The sequence below is a fragment of the Colletotrichum tamarilloi genome, assembly GCF_030869305.1.
Source record: "Colletotrichum tamarilloi strain Tom-12 chromosome Unknown Scaffold_2.1, whole genome shotgun sequence".
Taxonomy (NCBI): domain Eukaryota; kingdom Fungi; phylum Ascomycota; class Sordariomycetes; order Glomerellales; family Glomerellaceae; genus Colletotrichum; species Colletotrichum tamarilloi.
This window is the reverse complement of record NW_026849385.1, coordinates 1,148,444-1,163,937: the sequence shown is the minus strand read 5'-3', so window position 1 is coordinate 1,163,937 and position 15,494 is coordinate 1,148,444. Positions and strand designations below refer to the sequence as shown.

The following is a 15,494-nucleotide window of genomic DNA, read 5'->3' as shown; positions in this document are numbered from 1 at the left end:
CAGGTGTACGGGTTGCGGGCGTGTCAGGAGTCAAGAGCATAGTATTCGATCCAGGGGAAACGGCGGTGAAAGCAAGTGATCGTATGTATTGCGTCTGGGCCGTATTCGCCGAGTCCTACCACAAAGACAGCGCTTCTTCGAGGTAGTAGACGCTGGGACGTGATTCGGTTCGGCAGATGAAATATTGGCCCATGGACTCCCTGAGCTCTGCAGATGTCTGAATCATTCGCTCTTCTCACTTGAGCAAAGGAAGCCAGCCGTTATGTGGCCGGCATGTGACCTATACGACTAGGTTAGAGTTCCTATACCATCGTATCAGTGGATCGATTGCGAGAATGTTCGGCATGAACCTCGAAGAGGCGGCAGGCAATCCAGAGAGTCTAAGGATTAAGCATATACACTGTTGCTTTTTGGGAGCTCGCAATCCCCCCATGAACGAATTTCGGGAGCAACCGATAAAGTACACACCAACGAACGGCGATCGATGACCCGTCGAGCTGAACTCTGGAAGAAGGTTATCTCGAAGGGGGGTATAGAGGGGCAGAGGCGAAATTTGATGCGAGCGACTTCGGCAGCACCGTGATGGAGAGGTTGGAGATGCCAAGACTTTATTGCCTATTCCGGCCATGGGAGACGAACAAAAATGGAGATCCGGCGATGGCGGCGAATCTCCGGATGACGGTACGGTGTTATCGACGAGATGATGTTACTTGATGGTGACATGTTCTCGCTATTCTGAGGTGGTTGAAGTTGGATGATGGTGGGTTCAAGGAAGATAGCAGAGTGTCGTTCCGTCGATGAGGTGAAGTTTGCTGCAAGCGGCGATGTCGTCGTTACACTGGGCAACCCGCGGATTGAATCCCGCGAGAACGGAGTACTGTGTAGGTGTGGTGAGCGGACGAGGTTTGGGCTGGGAGGAAGTTGCAGTCCGTGGTTGTGGTCGTCGTCGTCGTCGTCGAAATGGCGGCTCAGGGTAGCCCCTGGCGCCGGTGAGCTAAGACATTCCGGTAGTAGTGCCATGCAATGCGGGAACCGGCATTTGTCTAGCGCTGTGCACTGTCCGCTAACGCACCCTTGCGGGGGGCCACGCTGGTGGGCTCTAAAAGAGGTAGCATCCAGAGATGAGGCTTGCGCGGCCAAGCAGGGGTGAAGGGGTGGCAGGACAGACTCAGACTTGGGAACTTGGGATCTTGGGAAGGGGAAGAAGGAGTAAAGTCTGAATGGGTGGATCATTGGGTGACAGGGGAAGTTTCGGAGGCGAGGTTCTTGCCATTGGCACTTTGCGATGTTTTCTGCCATTGTCCACAGTTCATCCTCCTCTCCTCCATCCTCCATGATACCATACATCGATACTCCTCCATCTTCAACCACCCATCATCCATCACCCATCATACCCCCCTGCTTCAGATACATGTACCCACAAACCCAACAGCAAAACATCGCCAGCCGACATCTTTGACAAGCACATGAGCCTCCCCTCGTGCTCTCGTACCCTGTCAACGCCGCCAAACCCCACTCCCTTCTTGCTCGACAGGACACAAAGACAAGGGTGTATAGCTATCGGGGGACTGCTCCGTTCTTTCTTCCTCTTCTTACTTGCATAATGGATCCTGCCAACCTACACGAGGCTAGCATCTCACCTGCGTCAGGTGTCCCTCTTCTGTCTGTCTCTCTCTCTCGCGCTATCTCCATACCTATCTCTCCGTCACCAACGGCCAGCCAACCGCCCCTCTCCTGTCTTGAGTGTACCAACCCCCCCTGCTCTTTGCGTGCCTACTGACCATTGATACTCCCTTGGCCCCCCGCAGGGAGCCAGGGACTACGTACGCAATCGCAGTCCGATGGTGCTTCCCGCAAATGGCGCCTAAGCCCGCTACGGAGACTTGACGGGAGCTTCTTCTAATCAAGCATACTTTGCGCGCTTGCAAGATGATAACGAGATTGAATTCAGAGTCTAATTACCAAGAGGAAAAGAGTCGTGCTGATCCGGCACACGAGAAGCGCTCGCTCTCGGTTCTGAGTTGCCATTCCAGCCGTGGAAGCTGCTTGATGGTTGATTTCCACGTACTCCGTTGTTCGCAACAGCCCCTCCCTCGTCATCGATAATCGAGATACTGCGGGTGATCCTACATTCGGAACCAGGTCTTGGTCTTGCCGTCCCATGTTCGCACTTCGTCAACTCTTGGGTCTCTCTTCGCGTCTTTCGTCCCGAATCTTGACGATGTGTTTCCCCTGATCAGCCAACGTTCGCCGCTGTCAATGGCACTTAACCCCACGATAGGGGGCTTCCAACGCAGTGAACGCCACCCAACACACGTGGGACTGGCAAAAACATGCGGCGTTACCGTTGCACTGAGTCCGAGACTTCCCAGCAAGCGCGTCTCAAAGACAGCTTTGCGCGGGGGAGCCAGACGAGCTGCAGCTAGGACGGTAGGACCTGCAAACATCAAACAATTTCCACCGCCGTTGGAGGCTTGACGTTGCTTTTTCCGAGTCAGAGGCTCAACATAGTTGCAAACGCCACCGGTCACCGAATCTCTATTGTTTTACGATTATTTCCCTTCTCCGTGTGTTCCAGCAAGGCTGCAACCTCGTTAGGGTATACAGTATACTCCATTCAGAAGTCTTTGTCTTGGCCACTGGGAAACTAGCCGTGTTGGCTTGAATCTTCTCCATATCACCCTGACCCCCCACCCCACACTTTACTTCCCTTGTCCCTTTTTGACGCGCCCATGCCATATCGAACGGTTTTCGTTTTGACGCCGTTGCATTGGATGACGTTGACCGCGGCCACAATGGGGCCCCGGCGGCTTAAAGGATGGGATATCCTTGCCAAGACGCGTCTGCTCGTCCGCCCATACGCAGCGGAGCAACGCCACAGATTCGGACGTCGAACGGTTCAACAGCAATTTTTGCGCTCTTCTGCTATATCCCGTCTTATCATACTACTGGCCCGATCAGAGCTTTCTCGCCGTCAATGTTTCCATCCAGCCTATTACGCTAACCGCCAACGGGGTTTCCCGCGTAATGCTTGGCTTTCGGCTCTATCTTATTGGGCAGCCAAGATAGGAACATCCCCCTTCTCCCCCATCTAGTTTGGGCACGATGAGGCTCCTAAAGTCTAGGTTTCTTAGTGGTGAGGATCCCTATTAGTCAAACCATGATGCCGAATTAGGCATGGCTCATCTCAAGGACATTTCTCCGGTCCTGATCGCCGTTGAACAAGACAACCCACGGACATGGAAGACGTCAATGTCATTCCATGTTTCGTTCGCTTCGTTCGGAGTAATCCATTGCAGAAGAAACAACGGCGCACGGGGTTCGGGCCTGATGATACTCTGTATCCGTACCCGCGGGGCTAATGCAGCCACACAAGCACGGTTTCGATAGTCCTGCCTGTCTGCTGTAGCCTGTACGGGCTACAGATACGCGTCAGCCAGTTTCGAGCACTTGTTTCGATGGGGAAAGAAGACGCTGACTACAGAGAGAGTCGTAGACGAACCTCATTCTGAATCGACTAAGCATGTGGACGGACTTGGCGATCAACGACAAATCTCCATCTTGTTCCCACCCTCACCGGTGTCTTACTTGCCTAGCCGCCTGAACTTCAGACGAGGGCATGACGGGCCAAGAATATGGGGACCTCTCTTGCCCTGCCTCCTTTGACAAAGCTGCAAATTTCAACGCACATATTCACCGGAATGGCGCCTATATGCAGGCTTACATGATCCATGTAGGACATCCATATCGAACTGGGCTCAGGGGAGGGGAGGGGGGGTTCGTCAAAGTGGCCCACCGGAATAAGGGAAACAACGCCCGACGATGGTTTTCGGCAGCAGAAAGCGAGAAAGTGAGCGCAGCATGGATCCTTGTGACTGACAGCAGACCCTCCTTTTCTCTCAACGTTGGTTTTCGACAAGGGTACCGATTCCTCGTATAGGCACAATGTTCGATAGTTGCCAGCCAAGCATGGAGTTCGTCCACCGGAGTCGATGTCACGGCCGAGCGGCCGAGTAACCGACGACACTCCTCCTTCACATCTCACCAAACCTACCTGGTCGAACGAGCGATGTGCCTCCCATGTGGATGTGGGCGCGCCGTCTCTTCGAGTCAGGGGTGGTCGGCCTCTGGCACCGAACTAGGCCCTCAGAGCGCAACATCGAAGGGAACGCTGCAAGTTGGGATTGCGAATTCAGTGATTCACAATCGGGGTATCTCGTTCTAGCCAAGACGGCGTCAAACTTGGCGAGAGAGACCCTCTATTCGTCCAGCCTGTCTGTTCGTGATGGGCTCGAAAGCTCGTGTTCGATTTCTATAAGACGAGGCAAGTCTGCCCGTCTCTGGAGTGAAAGTTATCTTAGCCACCATCACTCGCTTCTTCAAGCCTCGGTCTTCCTTCCTTCCATCATCATCTTGCCTTCATTCGTTTTTGAGGCAGTTTCTCACACAATCACTCGTTGATTCTCAAACTTTCCAATCGTTTATTCTACATTCGTTCTGTAGTACATCGCTTCTCGCCATGTATAAACGCTCAATTTTGGGATGCTTCGCGCTCCTGTTCCCTGCCTTGATCTCAGGCGCCCCTTCGTCTGCTGCTCCGAGCACACTTGAAAAGCGTCAAGACTGCGTCTTTGACTCCGCCCTCAACCCTTCTTGCTGGGATGGCACCCACGATCTCTCGACCAACTGGTACGAGGAGGCTCCCAACACGGGCGTCATCCGCGAGTACTGGTTCGAGGTCACGAACACCACCATGGCTCCTGACGGCGTTGAGCGCATGGTTCTTTCCATCAACGGAACTGTTCCTGGACCTACCATCATTGCTGACTGGGGTGACACTGTTGGTAAGTGTTTCTGATATCAAGGAGCTTAAGGTGTTTTTGAGTTTACTAACATCATCATCTCAGTCGTCCACGTCAAGAACTCTCTTCAGAACAACGGCACCAGCATTCACTTCCACGGTATCCGCCAGAACTACACCAACGAGGCTGACGGCGTTGCTTCCATCACTCAATGCCCTACTGCTCCCGGCGACTCCATCACCTACACCTGGCACGCTTCCCAGTACGGCACGTCCTGGTACCACAGCCACTTTGCTCTCCAGGCCTGGTAAGATCATTGTTCCACAAAGCTTCGCATCTCTCGACATGAACCTAACAAGCTCGAACAGGAACGGTGTCTTTGGCGGAATGATTGTCCACGGTCCCGCTTCGGCCCCCTACGACGAGGATCTCGGCACAATCGTTCTGAGCGACTGGTTCCACCGCACCACCGACGAGCTTTACGAAGAAGCCGCCAGCAACGGCCCGCCCCGCGCCCAGACCGGTCTCATTAACGGCACAGGCATGTACGACGGCGCCGGCTCCCGCTTCACCACGGCCTTCGAGGCCGGCAAGTCCTACCGCATGCGCCTCGTCAACGCCGCCATCGACACCATGTGGAAGTTCATGGTTGACAACCACACTCTCGAGGTCATCTCGGCCGACTTCGTCCCCATGAACCCTTACAACACCACTGCCGTCTCCATCGGCATCGGCCAGCGCTACGACGTTATCGTCCGCGCCACCGAGAGCACCGGCGACTACTGGCTCCGCGCCATCCCCCAGCTCACCTGCAGTGAGAACGAGAACACGCTCGACATCAAGGGCATCGTCCGCTACGACTCTACTTCCACTGCCGACCCCACTTCCGAGGCGCACACTTACATGGACAACTGCCTCGACGAGAGCATGTCCAACCTCGTTCCTGTTGTCGCTCTCGAAGCCGGCCAGCAGACCTACGACGACACCCTCACCGTCGGTCTCCAGACCGTCAGCAGCCAGTTCAAGTGGACTCTGAACAACAGCACCTTCCTCTCCGACTGGGACTACCCTAGTAAGCCTCCCTTCCACAAATATGCAACGGCAATATGATACTAACATTTGACAACCAGCCGTCGAACAGGTCCTCGGAGGCAACGACACCTTCTCCACCCAGCAAAACATCGTCCACCTCGACCAGGCCAACGTCTGGGTGCACTTCATCATCCAGAACCCCATCGGCCTCGCCCACCCCATCCACCTTCACGGCCACGACTTCTGGGTCCTCGCCCAGGCCACGGGCACCTACGACTCCTCCGTCGCACTGCAGACCGTCAACGCGCCCCGCCGCGACGTCGCCATGCTGCCCGGCTCCGGGTACCTCGTCATCGGATTCTACACCGACAACCCAGGTGTCTGGCTGATGCACTGCCACGTGAGTCCTTTTCGCCGCCCTTCAATACACTTTCGATTTCCCATATACTGACATTATCACAGATTGGCTGGCACACTTCCCTCGGCTTCGCGCTCCAGCTCATCGAGCGTCCCACCGAGATCGCGGCCATCACCAACGAGGATACCCTCAACAGCACCTGCGCCAACTGGAGGACCTATGCCGAGGAGGAGTCTGTTCACCAGGAGGACTCTGGTGTCTAAGTCGCTCCATCTCCGCCCGGTCATCCACTGCACACACGCACACATGCACACACTTCAACACTCTTGCACATAACAAACGACAAATAACGTCATGAAATGTTCTCCTATGTCACAGATCTCCATCTCTTAATCCGGGAGTTCTTGGGTAAACACACAGTAATTGTTTTTTGTACATTCCTTATTTCTTCTATCTTGTATATATAATCATAATACAAAGGTTGCAACCCCATGGAATGCTCTCCAATGGCCGAATCAATGTCTGATTGATGATTTTGTTTGCTTTACCTCATTGCTTTGGCGAATTATTCGGCCCCGGCACTCTAGTCTCCCCCCCCCCCCCCCTACCCCGGTGTTGTCTGGCTTCGCCGGTCGTCCGGCCCCCGCGGAGCCGCAAGTCTGGGCCGAAAGCTTGGTTCCGCTCGGCTTTCCATCTTGATTAAAGTGCCGAGCCGGTAAAGTGGAACATACCCTCTTGGTCTTTTGTGGAGACGCTCGGTTCCCGTTTCGGTGCCGTGCCGGCCCATGTGCCGGCTTTAGCTGAACACCCCCAATATGTACTCGTAGAGCCGGTCCAATCATGAGATAGACAGACCCAAAACCATGCCGTCATTCGTTCCAATATCCCAACGACCAGTTTGCCAACATGTCGAATTCCGTGGGTAGTTCGGTTGAATTATCTGCGTTATCGACATGATTGGTCACGAGCAGAGATCAAGCTTCTTCGTTCCCATGCGGCACAGCAAAAAAGCTGTCGCCCCCAAAGCTCCCCTTTCGGGTGCCGTCATCGCCCCGAACTCAACCTTTCTTTCTGGCGTAACCCCTTTCACCGCAATCGTTCGATATACATCTTGCAACTTGGTTTCCGCAAATGGTTGCGGAGTTACTCCGCCCCTCTACCCCGGTCATTCGTCTCGACTCCCAGCGCTTCTCCCCCCATTTCCCCGCATCATTCCGCCTCCAACCCCGGATTTCGGATGGTCATGGAATGGATACGTGAACGCTTTTCCGTGCGTGGGGATCTCCTAGGGACCAACGAGCCGTTTGCATTTCAAGCTTAACGCTGAGCTGTCATTTGGTGCTTTTCTGTTTCTGGACTCTTACTCCGAACGCGAGAACGAAAAATGGAGTCTTGGCTTGATACTCTTCGTATGATGTCGTGTGATTTGATAGGTTGATAGATTGATGAGGAAAAAAGCAATTAGTGATCGATGCCGAGTGGTTGGGAAAAGGATTCGGATGCAGCTTCATAGATTCACTCGGTTGTTACTCACCTGACATCTCATAGCTTGTCTTTCAACGAGACATATTTCGATGATTCCTCCATCACTGGTGTGTGAGCATTCACTTTGCCATGACTGAGGACGTCAGTCGGTACTCATCGGACCGATGTCGACTACCGCCGCGGGGACTACTTAGGAGATGCGGAGAGAATACAGTAATGAAGAGCTAGTGGAGAGATCTTCGTCACTACAGTCAAGAAGCAGTACCTACTTTCCCCCGGTCTCGATTGTGAATGGCTGGGAATATGTAACCCCATCGCTCAGAGGGGTGGTAGTGGAACGGTGATTATCCCGACATGGGGAAAAGCTGGGACGAAACCACCCATGCATGCCGCTCTTTTCGCTTTTTCCGCTGCGGGAAGCCATGTGCCATATCTGGGGTAATGTGCGGAGTTCAAAAAGAGGTAGGTCCGCTGCGCAATTGAGTTAAAACATCGCCTACTAGTACCTTACTTGAGGACGGGACTACTGTCACGCACATACTCGATCACCAGCGAGACGGAGTGAAACGAAGTGTTCTTGTGAGGGCAGACAGACCCCGAATCAACCATCCGTCCAATCTACAACTCTCCAAGGAAGGCTCCCCCAAAAGATCACGACAACTGTTGGGGGAATAAAGATGGCAGACGGGAAGCAGTCCGAGGTGGACCACGCCTCACTACATCACGAACACCGCGCCGGCGACCTGGAAGATGTGCCGCCAAAGCTGTCCCTCGAGGCCGAGCGGCGCGGGCTGCAGCCGCCGCCCATCGTCGCGGCCATGTCGCATGAATACCGCGTCGAGCTTGAGAAGAAGCTGAAGCGCAAGGTGGACATTCGCTTGCTTCCCATGATTGTTCTTATGTACATCTTGTAAGTAAAGAAAGGAGATTGTTATTCTAATTATTTTTCTCGCAAATACAATGTTGCTTTGCGGTTCTTGGCCGAGAGTATCTGCTGACCCATGAATTCGTAGGAACTACATTGACAGGAACAACATCGCCGCGGCGCGTCTGGCGGGTTTGGAGCGAGATCTCAATCTCGACCCGAATTCGAACCAGTTCCAGACGGCTGTGAGTATCTTGTTTGTCGGATATCTTCTCATGCAGGTGCCTTCAAACCTGTTTCTCAATAAGATTGGGAAGCCTGCGCTGTACCTGCCAACATGTGTAAGTAAAAGCTCACTCATCCCACTTCAGTAACCATGCCATCAAAGTCCCTTTCTATAGATCACTAACGATACCGCAATTCAAGATGGTAATCTGGGGCGTCATCTCCGCCGCGACCGCCGCCTGCCGCAACTACGCAGGCCTCCTCGTAATCCGCTTCGTCCTCGGCTTCGTCGAGGCCGCCTACTTCCCGGGCTGCCTCTACTACCTCTCCTGCTGGTACACGCGCGAGGAGCTCGGCCTGCGCACGACGATCCTCTACACAGGCTCCCTCATCTCGGGCGCCTTTTCGGGCCTCATCTCGGCGGGTATCACGGGCAACATGGACGGCGCGCGCGGGCTCGGCGCCTGGCAGTGGCTGTTCCTCATCGAAGGGGTCGTGACCGTCGGCGTTGCGTTTGCGGCCTTTTTCGTGCTGCCCAATTTTCCGCGGACGACGTCGTGGTTGAGCGAGGAGGAGACGGCGCTCGCGGTCTGGAGGCTGGAGGAGGATATCGGCGAGGATGATTGGAAGAATAGCGGGGAGCAGACGTTTTGGCACGGGTTCAAGACGGCGTTGGAGGATGTCAAGACGTGGATTCTGGTAAGTCATACTCTCCCTCTTCCCTCATTTGCATAGACTAACACACCTCATCCCAGCTGGTCCTCATCTTCTGCATCGTCGCCTCGGCCTCCATCACAAACTTCTTCCCCACCGTCGTGCAGACCCTCGGCTACAACTCCGTCATCTCCCTCCTCCTAACCTGCCCGCCCTACGTTCTCTGCGTCATCACGACCTGCATCAACGCCTGGCACGCCGACCGCACGGGCGAGCGCTACTTCCACATCGTCGTGCCCCTCTGCGTCGCCATGGCGGCCTTCATCCTCGGCGCCGCAACGCACGCGACCGCCCCGCGCTACGTCGCCATGATGCTTCTCGTTCCCGGCGTCTACACGGGCTACACCACGGCGCTGGCCTGGATCAGCAACACCCTGCCGCGTCCTCCCGCCAAGAGAGCCGCCGCGCTGGCGTTTATCAATGCCGTTAGCAACTGCAGCAGCATTTACGCGAGTTACTTGTACCCCAAGAAGGACAGCCCGCAGTACACGGCGGCGTTCATTCACAACTGCGTTGCGTGCTTTATTGCCATTTGCGCGGCGACGGTGTTGAGGTTTGTGTTGGTGGGGTTGAATCGCAAGTTGGAGAGGGGGGAGCACGTCGAGGGGGCTATCAATGCTGCGCCGGGAGAGGCGGCGGCGCATGGATTCCGATTCAAGATATGAGCAATTGGGATGAATCCTGTCAAATTAGTGTGCAGATCCAGCAGGGAGAGAAATTAATATAGGGATTTTCCGTAGACGTGGCCTGATGGGTTTGTAGATAGTCGTTATTAACCAGCCCGAACAAAAGAAAAGCCAAGTTCGATGTTGAATGATAAGGGTACCCCTGAATAGCCTCCTGCTTACGCAGGTCACAGTAACTTTAATCTTCTATAATGCGGCTGGTAGTCCAGTATTAGGTACGCATCTCAAAACTCCCTGTTATAAGAACTCTTATCAGTCAATTATGTTGTGAATAGACGCTAGAGCCCCAGATGATCAAGCAAACTGTCCACTACGGCTTCAGTATCGTCGGTTGCGAGGGCAGAGTCAACTCATTCGACATCAGGGTAGATGCTCCCTCATCATATCATTCCAATGGCCTTCGTTTCCAAAGATCAAACTAGAGCATCAGGGCTAGAGACGCAAAGCGCACCGGGTCGAAGTTGGGAGACACCATCTCAAGTTGGATTCGCCAATTCTATGGGACATTGCAAAAACATCAGAAGACAAGAACACGAGACCAGCTGGCTCGCTGACTACAGTTTTCGAGGTTTCGAATCGCGAAGTATCAGTCGGACGACAATGAGCTGACAGCGAGCTGACAGCGCTCAGAGAGAAATTCTCCAGAGGTATGTGGGTAGCATCATAGTGTACTCGGATGCAACTCTAGGAAATCAACGTTGTTTCAAGGCCATCGGGGTTGTATTGAAGATAATGTCAGTGTCTGTTTCTCACATGAGCTGTCGAGCCAATCGCAGGTTGAGCAATTTCCCAGGCCAGAGCAAGAGGTGTTACCTAGAATGACGGATTCTTTGAGAGATGGTGCCAGCATCTACGAGACTATGGCCAGACTCAAGAGTTGGTGGAGCGTGAGAGCCAAAAGTGTGAGGAACGATGTCAATTGCCTCACACACACATTAGTAGGTCAGTCAACGTCACGAGCATGTGACTGCCCAATCATCCTAACGGCCAGACGACGTGTGCAGTATAGAGTCAGTGCTGCATGAACATGTTGGACAAAAGACGACAAGCGCAATTAGAACACCTAGATGACCTGAAACACTTTCATCGCATAGGCTGCCCTCATTGGGGTTCTTCCAACGGCGAATCACTGACACGCTGTCCTTTTCTTCCTCTGCTCTGGAGAAGATGGAGGTCTTGATTGAGTTGGAGGGGGAGAGCCGGTTGATGCGAATTAGAGCTCCCATCCCTGCGCCCATCCAGTACTGCTTATTTTTGAGTTCGTTCTAGAAGGCGAGGTTTTCTTCCTGCAGAAGGGTGTCTGGGCTATTTGGTTCTAGTTCTCTGGGCAAGGAGTCTAAAAGTCCGGCTTGGCTGGGCTCGCGATCGTCATTCGGATCAGACCCACGTTTCGGGGTGTCAGTTCGCAGTCGTAGGCTTTTACAACCGGCGGGATGATCCGCCTGTCTGGGTCCAACTTGCTATATGACGGAAGAGTGCAGTGCTGGATTGGGTGATTGGTCATGAGGTTCTGACGCCGAGGGCATAACAAGGAAGACGGGCCAAGAACATGGGATGACGAACCCAAGTCGCTGCTGGAAAAGGATGTAATGTACATGAGAAAGTTCAATAATTCCAATTTCTCATTTCTAGACTTTCCCCATTCGCTTGACAACTTGCTGCTCTAATTACAGCTACCTCTGCACTTCCTCCATCATTGACGGCCGTGCTACAATGCCACACTGGCGCCGTTGAAACAAGCCCCGAGTTTCGGACCTTTTACCGGCGGCGGCCGCCGGTGCGGCGTTACAGTGGGAACGCCAGTGCTGAAAAGAGACCGTTTCGGGGTCTTTTCTTCCCTGACCGGATACTTGAGATGTTGAGAGAACCCCTCCCTCCTTGCGCTTGTCTGACATTGTCCTACCGCGTGGGATAGTCCCACGTGTAATGAATGACCTAAATACATTCTAATGATGGCTTATATAAGTTGTTCTCCTCCATCTGCCATTCCATCTTAGCTACTTAGCTAATGAAGGACGTGCAACATGTCAATTGAATAAACAGACTTTCTCCTGAAAATCAAAAGTCATCACTCAAGACTCCTCCGCGCCCCGTGTCGACATCCATACTTCACTCTCGCTCGGAACACTTGAACTCACGCACTACTCACTTTGTCAACTGAGTTGCCAACTTCGCGAGCATCCTCATTTCTCGGCATCTACCCCGGGTGGGCTTCTCATGCGGAGCACAAACTCCACTAGCGCCAGTTTTCCCCGTCCACATCCTGCTCCGTACCGCGCCGTTCACTCATCGACCTACCTCTCTCGGTAACCACCCTGGGAAGCCTGAACCTAGGCATTACGTACAGGATCATTATATCTTCAACGCTCAAGTTCTGACCTATCCTATTGACTGCTGCTCCTCCTTAACCGACTACCGGCATTATATCCCCCGTCGACTGGACAACCTGATCCCTCTTCATCGGCTAGATTCCCCGAAAACCTGGACCCGGACTAAGGGGGACTAATCTATCTGTGTACCTGTCCTTGCGCATTCCCATCTCCGAACTCGCTGCACATTACGCCCTTGTTTGACAGACGCCATCTACATTTTTCAGAGGTCTCATACAAATCATTGACCTTTGATTATTTATTCTCCCAAAGAGACTGAAACAACATCGCCTTTCATCTCATAATACGTCCTCTGGCCCCCTATTCAGACTTGCCCCGCCATCTCATCATCACCACCGTTCCCTATCGGTTATCGCGATCGATAACCCCGCACCGCGCGCGACTCACCATGCCCCTCACCAGCGAGTCCCTCCACTCGGCGCAAGCAAGCGAATTCTCAAAGTTCGCTAGCCGACGGAGTGTCGTTCACAGCACAAAGGGAATCGTATCATGCACGCAGCCGCTGGCCGCAAAATGCGGTATCGAAATTCTCCAAGCTGGCGGTAATGCCGCTGTAAGTCGCGCCTCACTCTGCCGAGTCAATATATCCACGATCAAGACTAACAGCAAGTGATCAGGATGCCGCCGTTGCAGTTGGTTAGTCGAACCACCCGGTTTATCGGCGTCCTCGAAATGAAGCAATCGTTTTGAAAAGTGAAACCAGATCGCTAATGAATATGCCTTGTTTCTAGCTGCCGGACTGAACATGACAGAGCCGTGCTCCACTGGCATCGGCGGTGACATGTTCATCCTCTTCTACGATGCAGCAACCAAGAAGGTCTCGGCCATGAACGGCTCCGGCCGTTCGGCTCAGAAGTCGACGCTCGAGACCATCCGTAAGGACCTCGGAATCAAGGAGGGCGCATCGGGCAAGATCCCCATGAAGAGCGTCCACGCCGTGACCGTCCCCGGTGCCGCCTCAGGCTGGGTCGACACCATCGAGCGCTTCGGCAGCGGCAAAGTTTCCCTTGAGCGGGTGCTGTCCCCAGCTATTGAGCTCGGAGAGAAGGGATTCCCCGTCTCGGAGCTGACGAGCCACTACGTACGTTCTCAAATCTTCTATGATCTCATGATTTCAAGTCGTGGGTAGACAATTATCTAGATGTGGTTACTGAAACCTTTGACAGTGGAACACAGCAGAGCCGCAGATCAGAGAGGCATCTCCCAACTTCTCAGAAATGCTGAAGAAGGACCCCAACGCGTCAGACGGCGTGAGAGCGCCCAACCCCGGCGAGATCATGAAGAACCCCACCCTGGCGCAGACCTTCCGCACTCTCGCAAAGGAGGGCAAGAAGGGCTTCTACACGGGGCGCATCGCCGAAGAGCTGGTCAAGGTCGTCAAGGATCTCGGCGGCCACCTGGAACTCGACGATCTGGCCCACCACCTCGAGCTGGGAAGCGAGCCCGTCGACCCAATCTCACTCAAGTTCAAGCCTGCCCTCAAAAAGGAGGCCAACGGCGCATCTTCCGGCGGCGGCGGCGACGGTGCCGTCGAGGTCTGGGAGCACCCGCCCAACGGCCAGGGCATCGTCGCCCTCATGGCCCTCGGCATCATCCAGGAGCTCCAGGACTCGGGCGTCGTCCCTGCCTGGTCCGCAGAAGACCACAACACGGCGCCCTACCTCCACGCCATCATCGAGGCCCTCCGCCTCGGCTTCACCGACGCGAGCTGGTACGTCACGGACCCCAACGTCGTCACCGTGCCCTCGGCCGGCCTCATCTCGCGCGAGTACTCGGCCGCCCGCGCAAAGCTCTTCGACCCGACAAAGGCCATGCAGAAGCTCCACGTCGGCGAGCCCCCCAAACACGTCTCCCCCGCCCTCCAGAGCAGCGACACCGTCTACTTCTCCGTCTCGGACGAGCACGGCAACGCCGCGTCCTTCATCAACAGCAACTACGGCGGTTTCGGCACCTGCATCATCCCCAAGGGCTGCGGCTTCACGCTGCAGAACCGCGGCGCCAACTTCAGCCTCGACGCGGACCACCCCAACAGGCTGGCGCCCAGGAAGCGGCCCTACCACACCATCATCCCCGGCATGGTGACCAACGCGGCGGACGGGTCGCTGCACAGCGCTTTCGGCGTCATGGGCGGGTTCATGCAGCCCCAGGGCCACGTGCAGGTTCTCCTCGGCCAGCTGGTCGCGGGTCTCACGCCGCAGCAGACGCTCGATGCGCCGCGCGTGTGTATCGTTGCGGGCCTGCCCGAGAGGGACGCCGACTTCGACTGGACTGTCAGCGTGGAGGAGGGCATGCCGGAGGAGACGGTGGAGGGTCTGCGGAAGCTCGGGCACAAGGTTGAGGTGGTTACCGGATCTGAGAGGGGGCTGTTTGGCCGCGGACAGATCATCAGACATACCGTCGATACGGTTGAGGGGACGGGCGTGTGGTCTGCGGGAAGTGACCCGCGCGGTGACGGTGCTGCGTACCCGGCACTCTAAGGTGCCCTGAGGTCGAGTTTCCAGATAATTTGTAGCCGTAATATTATGACCATGATGTGGAAAATGGGACTGGAGCTAGTCTTCTGTCATTCGAAAGGTACGACTGTCATAGTATTCATCCCATATTCATCATTGAGGTTCCTAGTCACCCGGTCACCGTATATTCGACGCAGCGTTCAAACCTATCACTAAGCGACTCGGGGTAGGTGGTCGAGGGGTTCATGGGGGAAGACCCGAGTGTGGATCTCAGTCCCTTTGAGCATCATATTTCGACGTTTAGTTTTTTGTTCGATCCCATTATCGAGGAACCGTCTTTTGCTCCTTTGAGTCACTTGCCTCCGTGCAGCATGCCAACCAACGATGGTGCCTATCGGTTACAATAGGTTCGCCTTTGGATCTTGATTGCGCGAAAGAATCTCGCTGTATCGAAACGCCAGCCTCTGGGTTTCTCTCGCGATAT

At 54.5% G+C, this 15,494-nt stretch overlaps 5 protein-coding genes across 5 annotated transcripts; 3 read left to right on the top strand and 2 right to left on the bottom strand.

Annotated features, from left to right (window-relative positions):
* Positions 1 to 615: 615 nt before the first annotated feature.
* CTAM01_01007 (uncharacterized protein) lies at positions 616 to 1,020 on the bottom strand (the record flags this gene model as incomplete). Its single annotated transcript, XM_060517051.1, has 1 exon — positions 616 to 1,020. The coding sequence occupies one exon, from the start codon at positions 1,018 to 1,020 to the stop codon at positions 616 to 618; it is 405 nt and encodes a 134-aa protein (XP_060388513.1).
* A 1,106-nt stretch (positions 1,021 to 2,126) lies between these two features.
* On the bottom strand, positions 2,127 to 2,739 carry CTAM01_01006 (uncharacterized protein; the record flags this gene model as incomplete). Its single annotated transcript, XM_060517050.1, has 2 exons — positions 2,127 to 2,538; positions 2,591 to 2,739. The coding sequence occupies 2 exons, from the start codon at positions 2,737 to 2,739 to the stop codon at positions 2,127 to 2,129; spliced, it is 561 nt and encodes a 186-aa protein (XP_060388512.1).
* Positions 2,740 to 4,519: 1,780 nt separating this feature from the next.
* On the top strand, positions 4,520 to 6,455 carry CTAM01_01005 (multicopper oxidase; the record flags this gene model as incomplete). The annotated part of the gene is made up of 5 exons (XM_060517049.1): positions 4,520 to 4,844; positions 4,908 to 5,109; positions 5,171 to 5,874; positions 5,933 to 6,234; positions 6,297 to 6,455. 5 exons carry the CDS (start codon positions 4,520 to 4,522, stop codon positions 6,453 to 6,455), a joined length of 1,692 nt encoding a protein of 563 aa, XP_060388511.1.
* Positions 6,456 to 8,354: 1,899 nt separating this feature from the next.
* On the top strand, positions 8,355 to 10,146 carry CTAM01_01004 (pantothenate transporter liz1; the record flags this gene model as incomplete). Its single annotated transcript, XM_060517048.1, has 4 exons — positions 8,355 to 8,587; positions 8,691 to 8,883; positions 8,969 to 9,466; positions 9,523 to 10,146. The coding sequence occupies 4 exons, from the start codon at positions 8,355 to 8,357 to the stop codon at positions 10,144 to 10,146; spliced, it is 1,548 nt and encodes a 515-aa protein (XP_060388510.1).
* A 2,799-nt stretch (positions 10,147 to 12,945) lies between these two features.
* CTAM01_01003 (gamma-glutamyltranspeptidase) lies at positions 12,946 to 15,034 on the top strand (the record flags this gene model as incomplete). The annotated part of the gene is made up of 4 exons (XM_060517047.1): positions 12,946 to 13,110; positions 13,175 to 13,193; positions 13,289 to 13,638; positions 13,724 to 15,034. 4 exons carry the CDS (start codon positions 12,946 to 12,948, stop codon positions 15,032 to 15,034), a joined length of 1,845 nt encoding a protein of 614 aa, XP_060388509.1.
* Positions 15,035 to 15,494: the final 460 nt, after the last annotated feature.